The 14659-nt window shown below is 33.9% G+C and overlaps 1 protein-coding gene across 1 annotated transcript in view; it reads left to right on the top strand.

Annotated features, from left to right (window-relative positions):
- Positions 1–3269: 3269 nt before the first annotated feature.
- The window catches only part of RHOBTB3 (Rho related BTB domain containing 3), a 27908-nt gene continuing 16518 nt past the window's right edge, over positions 3270–14659 (top strand). Inside the window, exons 1-3 of the mRNA XM_015831943.1 lie at positions 3270–3317; positions 3531–3756; positions 7652–7844. Coding sequence (XP_015687429.1) covers positions 3316–3317; positions 3531–3756; positions 7652–7844 — 421 coding nt within the window. The 5' untranslated portion in view covers positions 3270–3315. The remainder of the gene's footprint in view (positions 3318–3530; positions 3757–7651; positions 7845–14659) is intronic.

The following is a 14659-nucleotide window of genomic DNA, read 5'->3' as shown; positions in this document are numbered from 1 at the left end:
TCCCCAATTTTAGATCAGTAATACCGGTATTCATTGCATATGAGTCATTCTTGCAACAAATTATGGTCACAATTCTGCAATAGCCAGATATTCTATTAAACATTAAACATGTTTGACATAATTGCAATGTCAGAGGCATCAGATTTTGAATAAAGAGGTTTAAAGTGAAATGCAGCAGCATTGTTGTGATTTAAACATTGATATTTTGTGCCTTTCCATTTTTGAGATTTCAAAATGATTTTTCTTTATTTCATAGGATCCTCTTTAAATACTGAAAGTAATTAATAAATATGTTGCTATTAGATTTGTTTTAGAATCTCAAAGTATTTTTATATTCAAACAAAGAAAATAGAAGATTGCTATTTTCTCCATGAGTTTGATTTTATCATATAAATTTCTTTTAAAAAATGCTTTGTGGTCCTTAATTTTGCTGTGATGAAAGAGAAACTATGAGTTCCATTTTGATATCTTGCTTTATCACTGTAATATAGTCCGTGAGAGATGTCACAATGATGTTTGTTTAGGTCATAAATCTATATTCCAGGCTGGAATATTATCTCAAATGTGTTATCAGGCTGGGAAATAATATATATTGTTATGACACTTATTTTTATAATTGAATTATCAGAATAAGATTAATGTGCATATTTAGGCTTTTATTTTATATGCTGTATTTTGACTATAGCTTGACTCCCTTATTCAAGAGGTCTGGGAATAAGGTACTAGTGGGTGGTTAAATATTTATAATAAAAACTAAGCTATAGGTAGTCCTTGTTTAGCAACTGATTCATTTACTAACTGTTCACAGCTCAACAATGATGAAAAAGTAACTTCGCAACCAGTTCTTGCATTTACAACTTGGTTTGTAAAGCAAGGCAAAAGTAAGAATAAGTACAGTCACAGTTTCACTTAGTGACCACTTAGCTCAACATCTGGTTAATTATGGTTGTTAAACTACTTATACAACAATAAAGGATATCAGGTTAGACAGATTTATAGCAGTTAATTTACATTACTAAGGAAAAAACCTTAATTTAAATAATTTACATTGATTTCTACTAGAAATTCATATAATTTTGAGCAGACATGCATATTAATATTTTAATAAAACATGCTGGCTTGCAACAAACAATCTTCATTTAATTGTATTACTTTTAATGCCTTTTAGAAGACTAATAAGACTTTATACACTAATATTTTGGGACACTGCAATGTGTCTTTTTTAGTGCTGAGTTCTAACTGCATATCTTTGTTGGCTCTGTCTGTACAATACATGCAAACATACAAACATGAACTTAAGGCTGTGATTTTTTTTTAATTTCGAAGACCATTTTCTTGTCTCTAGGAAATTACAGATCCCATTATGGTGAACAAAGATGTCTAGGTTTACTTATAATATACCCTGCTTACACCTCAGCTAGAACAGGGCATGTCATATTGTTAGCCAAGGACCCATAGGAGCCTAAGCCTCCTTAGAGCATTGACAGTTGCCCATAGCAGCTGACAAAGTTTATCAGCCTGAAATTGCCACAGTTAACTCCCAATTCCAATTGGGTTTAACGGAAAGAATAAATAAAAGGACCTAAGTACTGAAATAGCGAATAAAGATATCTTTCTTTCTCTGTTGAATTCATAGGGGATATAAAATATAATAATGATAGCTGCAGGTTCTTTGCTCCATCTGAAGATATTAGTATGTGTGCCACACTTTCCAGAAACTTTTGAGAATATTTAGTGTGTAAAACAGTATTTTTCCAGAATTTGTTTTACAAAAGTGAACAAAAAATAAACTACTATACTATGGATCATCTTTAATTGGAATTATTTTATTATTAACATTTATTTTTTTTAGAATTTCAGAAGTCCTTTCATAAAAAATACTTAATTCCTCCCTTAATTCCTCATGTTATGTTTCTGCCCTGCAACAGTCAGTATACATCGCATATTCTTAGTACTTACTGGGCTGTTTTGAGTTACCAGATTTTCTCCTCTACATTTGTTTTTGTATTTTGCAACCCCAAGTTTGCCAGTATTTACCTCTTGTGCTACAGAGTGGTGCATTGGTTGCACAATGACAGTAGGTTAAATAATATATATGCTCTATATACTATGTTAAATTCATTAAATTAAGCAAGTTATTTTCTAAATAACAGATTATATTTGAGATTTTGGAAAATAAATTAATTAAAAAAGCAGCAATGACTTTTATTGTCTGTTAAAGTTACTGTAAACCTAACTTGTTTTACATTTCAAGAGCGAATAACTGTACTTCAGCAATTTGGGGAAAAAATGAAATAATGTTGCACATTTCCCCCCATTTTAGCAGATTTAACTACTATACTGAAAATATAAGAAAGCACTTTTCCTTTCTATATCATGTAAACACCAGAATTTGTAATTGAAATACTCTCTTAGGAGTTTTGTGGACAATGATATTTCTATAATATTGTTAATTTATAGAAGTATCCAGGGCAGGGCAAATACTGTAATTAAAATGCTCATTTTTTTTCTTTTTCAAAATGACATTTGCTTTTTACTGATCACAGTGAATGAGGAAATGAGGAAATCATTGCAAACTTTTTGAAATTTTAAGATTAAGTAAAAATTAACGTTAGCCTGCTAGTTGATAATAAACAGCACAATGTGAAATCTGAAAGGTTTTGTATTCCTGCTGTTTTAAAAACTGCTACTGTCTTGTGCAAGTGGAAAGAATTTTAAATTGGGAACATTTCTCTTCTAGAATGTTGACATCTCTCTTAACTTGATCTGCCTGACTTCTTGCATATGGCAACTCTGGAAGTGGATTGGCTGCCAGTGAGCTCATGGATTTATTATGCATCTTTTTTCAGCAGCAGCAATATACCACGTAGTCTCCTTCTGTTCAGTGAGATGTTACCATTCCCCAAGCTGTAGTTTATGCGTGTGCGTTTCACCTGATTGTATCAGGCTTTGCAGAAATATAGAGCGCTCTTCCTTTTGCGGATGTTAATATTCTTTGTTGGTAGTGTATACTGACGTCACGAGGCAATGGCTGAGCTTGAGGCTGGTAGTTGCTGAGTTTATGTGCTAATTTCATCTTCAGCACAGCAAGCAAGCTATTGTCACGGAGCTAACCCTCTTTCTGGCTTACAGAGACAAGATTGCTCAACAAGACATGAACGGAAACTCCCCAGAGCTACCGCGATTGCGACTAGGTGAATGAAACAGCCTCAGGAAATGGAGGAAGAATACATTCAAACGGCTTTGGATTTGTAATGCAAGCAGTTTTTGTGGAGTTCCAAGGAAATTTGCTTTCGTGCTTCTGGATTTAAAATCATGTATGTTGATTATTGTTTGTTCTTTTAGCGTTGGCATCCACTAAAATCAAATATACCGGTATCTATGTATCTATGTTTATATCAGTGTACACCGGTCTGTATATCTATATATCTATATATAATTTGGTTTTCCTATTTTCCTCGCCCTACATTTTCTTAATTTTGTCTTAGTAAATGTTTAATGCAACACATTGAAATGTTATTTATTTGTAGGTCTGTTCACATTGTAGCCTTTGGGAATGAAAGAGATGGATTTTCCGAGGATGATCAGCAGAAGAGTTTGATCTGGACTTATCTTGGGAGAAGTGCTTTAGTTTCAGAGACTGACAGTAATTTGTTATTAAACTCTGCCAGTTACCTTAGAAATCCTGCATTCACCGAGTATCAAGCTTGTGTGTTTGGAAATGTCAGATTGGTGATACATGACTGTCCTCTCTGGGTAAGAGAATGTAGTAAAAAAAAAGTTACAGATCAGTTTTAAACATGTCTACTCTGAAATATCTAGGTCTCAAAGTAGTCCATTAGGCTTATTTCATTGCAATCACATGTAGAATTGTAGTTTTATTATAATCTGGGCCAAGTGCTAAACTAGTATTCAGCTCTTAATATATTAAATTGGATAAAAAAGAGTTAATCTTTTAAGATTGCTCCCAGTTGAATATATTTTGTGTTATCTTTCAAGCTTAAAATATAAAAGAAGCATTTTTATTCCTACATTGAAACAGTTTTGTGTCATAGAATAAAACTCTTTTTACTGAAACCAATATTGTTTTGCAGTGTTAAATTTCAATTAAGATCTTTTTCTAAAAGCAAATTAACTTTCAGTTTACAATATTTATATTCCATGAATGTCAACTTATAAAAATTAGCACTTTTATTTTTCTTAATTAATCATGCAAAAAATAGCTTTTAGTTTCTGATGTTTCTGATGTTAGTATTAGAAGTCTTATAAGCAACTAGATTCATATCTTTATGTGAGATTTTGAGTGATTTATATGGAGGTGAATAAATAACTTGCAGTTTAAATTTTAAATACAAGAAATAAATCCCATATCTGAAATAACAGAGCTACATTTCTATGAAAGTCTATCAGTATTGTCAGATGATGTTGGTAGGCCTAAGGTTTGCATACAAGTGAAATGCTGCTTATCTTAGTTATTGTTGATAGATAACATATTTTTAATAGATTCCATCTCCTGAAACTATCTGATGGTTTTGGACGATATTCCTTGGGTTTTAATTTTAAATAAGAAAATAATCCTTTATAATGTAAATAATATGCTTCCAATCTGTGACATAAAAAGGTTAAGAGGAATATTAGGGTGAGTATATAACTATTTTTAGAATACCGGGACAGCACAGCAGGAGTAGCCACTACCTGCAGGGTGATCAGGAGAACTAAGAAAGTAAGCTAAACAAGAAGGATAGGTAATGAGAAAGTTCTTATCATTCTCACCACAGTGTTGTTTTTCACATTGTTGTCACAGACATTATTGAATAGTAGACTTATATAACACTACAGCATTGTACCTACTGCAGTTGTCAGAAACAAAAGGATTTCTTTTAATGTGTCAATATAGAAATTTCACTTAGGATTAGGGTTTCCTGTCTGGAGATAGGACAGAACTAGTTAAAATACTTTTGCTTGAAGAGATGTGCTCAAAACCACTTTTTCTAATTTATTCTGATGATGACATCTAGGTTCTGTATTTACTGGATCTATATTCAGCTACAATCCATTCTTTTCCTCCCCCATCCATGAAATATGTTGTACTTGAAATATGCATAGATAACTTTGGGGAAAAAATCTATTTAGTGGTCAAGACTTCTAATGGGACAGAAGAGTAACTACAGTGCATTTGAAGGTAATAGTCTGTGCCAAGTAATTATGAAAATATGCCCTAAGTTTACATACCAACTTTGAATTCATACATTTACATGCAAACATTATAGATAATTGAAGATTATTGATCCTGGTGAGCCTGTATTTTTGTCTCAAATGTGCATTTCAACTTCATTACTTACACATGTCTTATATAAGACTTCAGAAATAAACTGCATCTGAGATTAACTTTTTTTAAATAAATTTTTTATTGATTTTTGTAATTAAACAACAAATACCAATATGATACATTTACATACACAAGCAGAAAAGAAAATAATCCAAGTCAATACATTTTCGGAAACACTCGGCAGTCCCCGCCTTGCCTCCACCCTCATCCACTTTCCTATCCTTCCTCCCTCTAACCCACAACCTCTCCTCCTTCCTCCTCTCCACCTATCTACATCCCATCTCCTTTCTAACCACCTCATCGAGTGCAATTTGGGATGCCAGCCGAGCATCTCCTCTTGTCAATACAATTATTATTTACCTATAACATGTAAATACATCAATTTTTATAATTCCCCTAATCCCCTTCCCCCCCTGGACTTCCCGGAACCAAATACAGGACTAAAACACATCCCATTCCGTATCTAAATTACAATTTATCTAAACAATACAATCAATATATACATACTTTAACTCTAATAAAGCAATAAGTAAAAACAATATATCTACTCAAAAACTATATGATATTTATTCACTCCATACTTTCTCTAAATATAATCTATCCACCTTCAACATTTAAGCTCAAAACAGTTTTTAAAGATCTAAATATCTATCAAACATCTTATATAAATTGAGATTAACTTTTTATGGAGGTCATTATTTGCAGCAGTTTGCAACGTGTTCTACATACATATAAAACAGACATCGCTTGTGGTATTTACCATGTTAATTTGTACTCAGGTGGAATGTTTGCTATTTTCTAATGGCTCTAGTCCCACCTTGCAATTTTTGTATGTGTATGAATAAGGATCTCCTCTGAATCTTTGAAATAGCGAGACAACATCTAGGAATATCTGTCATTAGTTGAGCAATATCTTATATGTGTAAAAATCTAGGAATTTCAACACTAATATTTCCTAATTGATCATTTGTTAGGTTCAGAATGTGGATTGATAAGTGTATTCATAGTGTAAAACTTGTGAATATTCATTATGTCAAACTACATTATGTCATTTCAGTTTTGTTATTCCTGCTGTCTTTTCTGTCTCTTCTCTTACTATTGTTCCTGCATACCTTTTGTCTTTCTTTTCCATTCCATCTCCACTCACAGGTACTTCTCATACCTCTGAACATTCTGAACTTAGCTTATGTTCTCTTTTTTGTCAGTTACTTAAAATATTGGCTAATCTAATTAAATTTTCAAATTGTGTGATTTCTGATGTCCTGCGAATTGTGATACTACAACCTAAAAAAAAAGAGCAGAAAATTCACTCATAGTAGGCCTAAGATTTGCATCAGCTGACAATAAGGGCATTGGGCTGACCTTTCATTTCTAAAGTAGTGAGCTTCTCAGAATGCCATGGAAAAACAGTTGAACTTCAATTTCTTATAAGAATAAATGTATCATGATTCTAACCTGAACTTTAAAAGCATTATAAAGATTGTAATAAAAGGTGGAGTAACAAAGTGGTCAAAGGGTACTATGGTATTTGTACATGCTGGAAAAATGTAGGAAAACATAAGTTGGCACATTCAATATCTCAGAAAAAAGTATTTCTAATTGCCCTTGTAAAATGTTTTGTTTAGTTAGCTATTTGGTCTTTAATCTTTACAAGAAAGTTGGAACAGCCTTTAAAAAAAGGAATACTGTATTTACTAGGAATTTTAGCAATTGATTTCTAATAGCTGGTTTTACTGATCTTCAGAAATGAAGAACTAATGGCAGTTATTTATCCAGTAAATCCAGGTCAGGAATAAACTGCCAGTGAAGCAGATACAAGTTTTCAGTTATATCTTTTCCTTCATTTCCAGTAAGGACAACATTTTAAAAGTCAAATGCTTCTGCTTTCAAATGTATTAGTACTGCACCAATGATCTGATATTGCTATAATTAACTAAAACAAGTAGTAGTTTTGATGCTTGTATTTTATATATAAAATATATTAATAATTGAATATAAAGTTTATCTTAAAATTTAGACTGCTGGATTCAAAATCCTTTGCAGCCATTAACTCTGTTAGTTTCATCTAGTCACCCTATGTATACAAACCCATAACTGTAAAATTGACATATTAACATAAAGGTTGTTACAAGCAAGACATAGAAAGCAAGATGGAGTTTGAACAATTGATTCATTGCAGACACCTTCACACATTTTTAGTACCCCAAAAAAGAAATGTTGTATCCTAAGTTTTAGTAAACTTTCAGTTATTATACACTTGTGTGCTCTGATCTCTTGATCAATAAAAAAGGGAATTTAGCTCCATCTTTTTGTTTTGTATAGGATATTTTTGAAAGTGACTGGTACACATCTCGGAACCTCATTGGAGAAGCAGATATCATTGTGATTAAATATTCTGTAAATGACAAGTCTTCATTTCAAGAAGTAAAAGATATTTATGCACCACTGATAAAGAAAACACTTAGTCACTGTTCAGTTCCAGTTATAATTTCTGCTGTTGGTGCAAGACAAAACGGTATGTGCTAGAAGTCATGTTATAAACAGCTGAGATATCAGTATTATGCTAAGTGTTGGATGAATCATGATGAGACAGCTTTGTTATTAGACCACTCATGATAAAGTTAGTACTTCTTAGAATTGATGAAGTGTCACTTAATATGCTACCAGAAAACATTTTACTTGGTTTGATTGGTTCCAGTTGAAAGAGAAAAAATGAGAATAACTCGGAATAGTATCATGCTATACAGGTAGTCCTTGACTTACAACAGTTCATTTAATTAATAAAGTTACAATGGCACTGAAAAATGTGACTTATGACCATTTTTCACACAGCTGTTGCAGCATCCCCACGGTCGCGTGATCAGAATTCAGATGCTTGGCAACTGGTTCATATTTATGATGGTTGCAGTGTCCTGGGGTCACGTGATCTCCTTTTGTGACCTTCTGACAAGCAAAGTCAATGGGGAAGCCAGATTCGCTTAACAACCATGTTACTAACAACTGCAGTGATTCACTTAACGACTGTGGCAAGAAAAGTTGTAAAATGGGGCAAATTTCACTTAATGACTGTTTCACTTAGCAACATAAATTTTGAGCTCAATTGTGCTCGTAACCTGAGGACTACCTGTATGCTCATTTTAAAAACCATCTAAAAGCATGAGCAATATTCTGAGTTATGAGTTAAAGAAAGTAATTCTTTGAAAATTTGGTTGGTACAAAACTATGAAGAGCAAATTTTCCATATTGATTTTTGGGTGTACTCAAAATGTAGTTCCCAATAAGGTATCACTTTTCCATAGAAGTACATGACTAATTACAAGTAATGATGGAAAGATGACCAAATGTGCATCTTATATCATGATGCAAAGTCTACTGTATCATACTTGAATATTTTCATCATATTTAAGTCATAGGATCTGCAGCATGATGTTATGGAATTTCATTTTGTCACTTGCCTCCTTGTGAGCACCTGTGTGTCTTTTGGAATTTGTATAGGAACAAAACTAGTATAACTTCACTGATTCCTGAACTCATAGTAGATGAAGCATGCTAAAGAAATACATAATTTGTAATTGTGAGAAAGGGGTTTCTAGTGTATATAAATTGCAGTTTGAAAAATAATTTTAATAATTTCCATGATATATTAACAGTTTGTGTGGTGTATTGAGTATTTGATCATAAAACATGTTTGGCAGTTGAACTTCTTTATAATATTATTTAATGATTTTAGACAATATGTATGTGAAGTGATACAAATTGTCCTTGACTTTCAATTGCAATTGGGATCTGAATTTTGGTTGCTGAGCAATGCACTTGTAAAGTACGACTGCATCACTTAGAGATGGCAATTTCTGCAGTCTGAATTGTATTGTTAATCAAATTCATGACCATTGATCAAGAAAACTGCCTTACGTCAATGGGGAAGCTGACAGGACTTTGCAAGTCCCAGGTCAGCAGGCAGGTAAGTGGCTACTGCTGGGTTTGAGAGGAAGTAAGGTGGTGCATGGGGGTGCGAGGAAGAAATTGTGAGAGTTGGGGAGAATTTATAAAGGTGCATGTGAGAGGTGTCATAGGGTTGGAGAGTGAGGGGATGTGTGAGACATGGATTGGGGAGGGTATGTGAGGGCATGAGTTTGGGGAGGATGTGAGGGAATCCTTGAGAGGTGCAGCATGGGGTGGAAGGATGCACAAGAGTGTGGTGAGGGCCCAGGTCAGGGAGGGTGTAAAGGAATGTGCAAGAAGTGAGGCATGAGTTGAAGGTGGTGCAAGATAGTACATGAAAGGGTTGGGTTGGGGAGGGAGGATGCGCAAGAGTGTGAGGGGTGCACAAGAGGTGTGAGTTGGGGAGGTTGTAAGGTTTATGTCAGAAGCATGAGTAAGATATTGGGTATGAGTTGGGGAGGATACATAAGGTATGCGAGTGCCAGTACAGCATGAGCACAGAGATGCTGGGGGTGTGTGTGTTGTGTGGGTGGGGAAGATTTACCCCAGCAACTTGCAGCTTTTCCTACTGTCTTCCCCGCTGATTTTCTGGGGAAGTTGGCAAGGAAAGTTTCAAATGGTAATCATGTGATTGCAGGGTGCTACAACTGGTTGTGTCAACTGGTTGCCAAGCACCCAGATTGTGGTCATGTAATTATGGAGGTGCTGGGATGCCAGACTTAATCTTACCTCATTTTTGATCAGGAACTTTCTTTAATAGATTATGGGAATGCTGTAGTCATTACATATAGCTTAACTTCAACAGAGCAATTCAAAACAAGCTGTTTAGCAATATAGTTACATATGGCTATACTTTTGGTTCAGAATTGTACTCAGAGAATGCTCATTGGTGCTGCATCATACTGGAGTGAAGTATTGAGCAGGTGGTATAAGGATCAATCCTAGATCTGATATATTCAATATTTTTCTCAGTAACTTAGTTTAAGGGAAGGAATCCTTATCAGATTTATAGATGCCACAAAATTAGCTGGGATAGCTAAAACATTAGCAACAACATTGAAAGTTATCCAAATAGGTTATAAAACTAGGCTGAAAGCAACGTAATTAACTTTAACAGAGACAAATACAAAGTTCTTAGGAAGGAAATGTCAAATGTGCAGTAGAGGATGAAGCATGTATGTACTGTATTTATGAGAAAGCAGTGTAATGGGGATGCAAAGAAAGTAAATGCAATTTTAGATTGCATTAGCAGATGTATAATGTCCAAATAATGCAATTTTCCCATTTTATTTTACTTTAGTCAGACCAATCTCATGTTGCTCTCAGTTCTGAACGCTGCACTTAGAAGAAAAATTCAGAGAAATTGTAACAAGTTAAGAGAAGGACATTGAAGATGATCAGTGGAATATGGAGTATTATAAAGACAGTTTTAAGGAGCTGGGTATATTTAGTCTTTTTTAAGATGATAGGGAGGATATAATCTCCAAATATATGAAATGGTATCAGAAAGAACAATTCAGGGCAGAAAGATACATTCTGATTGAATTAGAAAAAGTTTTCTAACAGTGAGAGCAGTTTAATAGTAGAACCAATTACTCAGATAAGTGGTAGTCTCCCTTTTGTTGAGTGTGTTAAGTGGAGGCTAGTTAACTAATTGCTTGGGGGTATTTTCATCTGGATTACAGGACTGGACTTGGATGGATTTGACTGCTTAAATAGTACCCTCCAATTTTGTAATTTGGGATTTCAAATTTCAAGTGGAAATGTTTCTTCAAAGTTCTTTTGTTTCATAATCACTATGCAAGGGCATGCTTTTTATTATATTGCTGTATATTGTAGCTATAGCAGTTTAGCCTTACAATCCATGAATTCTTAAATTTGATCGGCTTCTATGTTTTGCAGAGCATTTTTAGGTGGGGAAGAAAAAAAAAACCACTTTCAGATTTGGAAGAAAAAACTGTTTTGCGAAGTGCAAAAGAAAAATAGCAAATAGTACTAGAGTCACATACAAATAAAAAGACAATATGATGAATAGTAACACTATTTATGTTTACTTTTCAGCATCTCTTACCAAGAATATCATATATCGGGTGGAAAACTCGCAACGTCACGTGTCATGACGTATTGCGACTTTTTTTGCCATTGTTGGCAAGGAGTGGGCACGGTTTCGCTATGACGCATCCAGCTGGCGGGCCGGCAGTTTGACACCCCTGTCATATATGATATAATGGTGTGTTGTGCTTTGTAATAAATATGGATATGCAGACTACATCACTTGATACCTCCTTAAATCAGCTGCATCTTTTCTTGGATTCACACAGTGGCTTTGCAATTTGAATCTGCATTGAAATTGGAATGCTGACAGAGTGCAGTTAAGTGTCTTGAGAAGGATTCACTTTCTTAACTCCAAATTTTCCTGGAGTTGTACAGGTATCTTGGAAGCTCAGGAAAAGACATAGCTTCTTTAAGGAAGTATCAGCAGATATACACACTGATGGCAACATGAAAGTATCTTTTTAGCTCAGGTTTCAATTGCAACACATCCCTAATTTAAGTTATTTTAATGTTGATGGCTATCTTCACTTATTTAATATCTGATTTAGAATGAAAATTTACTATGAAGTAAATATTAATCATTATGCACGGCATCATTAGCACTTCTGAAGAATAACAATGTGTATGTGCAAATAGGTGGATTTATAGAGATAGCTATAAATATTGTTTACATTGTGTTGCTGTTCTATAAGGACATAATTTATTTAGAATGGTTGATGATTGCAATAATTAGTTATTTATAATATGATTTACCACTGTTAATAGATGAGAATGTTTTCCTTTTGTTTGAAGGATTATCAAGTGGAATTCATTTGCAGTTTATTAAAGTCAGTGGATACAGAGCTAATTTTGAGTGTACTGTGAAGAGGTGTGTACAATTATACATTTAAAAAAGCATTTAAGTTAATTTTATGGATACACACACCCTCACACACACATGAATAATTGCTTGTTCACCTGTAAGAATATCTTTTTTGCAGAGATTATTTATTCAATCTGCAAGATTTATTGACTACCTAGCAATAAATATTGAATATGCTTGTAATATTATATTAACCATAATACCTTAGCTTTCAGTTTAGAATTTATCTTATTGTGTTTGATAACCTATTCACTTATGACTGTAATTCATATTTGAAAGTTTTCATTAGCTGAAAATTTAATTGAAAAAGATGCTTGTTTCTGTGTGATACAGGTAATCTTTCTATAAAATGAATTGTGTATTTTTTAAAAAAAAGAAACAAGAACTATCAATATTAATAATAAACCAGTAGAATACTAGTTGCATGTATTGATACTTAGGTATTTTAATTTTGTTATTTCTTAGGTTATATAGTAATCCTGCCTGAAGATTTTACTCTGTCTGTCTGTCTGTCTGTCTGTCTGTCTGTCTGTCTGTCTATCTGTCTATCTATCTATCATTTATATGTCTGCCCATCTCATAAGAATGACTCTGGGATGTGTACAACAATCAGTTAAAACAAATACATAAAAACAATCATTATTAAAAAAATACCGCATAGGAGAAAATAAATCAGCTACAGTGATGGAGCTATCATACGATTTCACTGATATCCTGGGACCCCAGTCCTGTTGACAAAGCCAGGTCTTGAGGGACTTTCTGAACATTAGCAGGGATGTAGCTAAGCTAACTTTGGAGTGGTGGAGAATGTTTCATGAGACAGGTGCCATGATAGAGATGGCTCACCAAGTGTAACTTGCAATATGCCTTCTCTATCAGACCTGATGGGTTGGGCAGATATAAATTGGGAGAGGCGGTCCCTCAGATAACCCAATCCCCTGCCATGAAGGACTTTAAAGGTTAAAACCAGCATTGTGAATTGGACTGGAAGCAAATTGGCAACCAATGTAGCACACAGAACATAAGTGTAAAATGCCTGCACTGTTGCATTTTGTATTAGTTGAAACTTCTAGATATTCTTCAAGGGCAGCCCCATTCATGGGATCATATTTATAGGCTTGGATCTAAAAGAGAACCTTGTAAGCAGTGAAGTTTTTTTAGCACACAAAGTCTCATTGAGGCAAATTTCCAGTACTTCCTATAGCCTTTGTGTTCCTTCAGCCAAGTGAAGAGTGGGGAGAGAACTAGCTAAAAGGGCTCAGATGTCTGATGACATTGAATAACTTCATAGATAAATGGTCACAATCTTGACCTGTTTCTAGTAATAACTTCCAAAGATGTAATTTCGGCTATCTCTTCCTTCTTACCTCAACCTTGCCAAGCATAATATTTTTTTTGAGCAATCATCCACTCATATCACATATTAAAGTATGTGGTTTCCACTTACTGCTTATTGGCTCAGAACAGTCTTTATAGCGTTTGGTCTGGGATTGATTTGTTCTTTCTTGCAGTTAATGATATCTGCAGTATTTTTCTCCAGAATTGTAATTCAGAGATGCCTCGTTTTTTTTCACTCTTTCTCAAAGATCAGTTTTCAATAATCTGAAAATAATCCCTTGGGAAGAGATCAAAAAAATATATATTTCTTTGGTTTTCATTTCTGTCTTCCTTGTTTTTTTAAAAAATATATTGTGATTTTATGGTTGAAACCTTAAAGGAACATGACTGAGGGGTTGTTGGTGCTCTCTGGACTTGGTTGTTTTCTTGTAGATGTTTCATCATCCAAATTAGCTAACAAATTAGCTAATTAGCTAATAAGGAGTTGTCACACTCCTTAGTAGCACTGATGATGTTACCTAGTTTGGTTAATGAAATGTCTGCAAGAAAATAACCAAGGTTGGAGAGCACCAAGGATCCCTCATTTCAACCCTAGTTTGATTACTGAAATGTCTGCATAGAAAACAACCAAGGTCAGAGAGCACTAAGGACCCCTCATTTCAATCCCAAGCTACAAATATTCTCTTTGTCAGTAATACAACTCTCTGTGAATCTCTGAAAGGCTTGAATGATCCATCTCATATTATTCCAAAAAATCCATCAACTTTTCAAGACCCAGTTTGGGGAATTACAGAGGGCTCTGGGAAAAAAAAAACTGTTGCAGAAGTGAACTTTTATTTAGCATATTCTAAATATATCTCTTAAAATAGACTTAATCTGTTATAATAATGTATAGTTAATTAGTACCTATGATGGTTTCATTAATTGTTTATTAAATTGTTGCCAAATACAAGTAATTATTATATTCGGTTTGAAGTAATCAAAACAGGAGACCAAGGAATGAGATTTCTGTCTCTTACTGTTTTTTTCTCTATAGTATAAGAACAGTAATTTTGATAAAGTAAATCATATTTGTATTTAGGTGGGAAGCAGTTCAGCATCATAAAAAACTTTGATGCAGTTTTTCAGATAAA

The sequence above is a fragment of the Protobothrops mucrosquamatus genome, unplaced genomic scaffold (genome assembly GCF_001527695.2).
Source record: "Protobothrops mucrosquamatus isolate PMUCROS unplaced genomic scaffold, P.Mucros_1.0 scaffold_290, whole genome shotgun sequence".
Lineage (NCBI taxonomy): Eukaryota > Metazoa > Chordata > Lepidosauria > Squamata > Viperidae > Protobothrops > Protobothrops mucrosquamatus.
The sequence above is the reverse complement of the archived record's forward strand: the minus strand, read 5'-3'. Positions and strand labels throughout refer to the sequence as shown.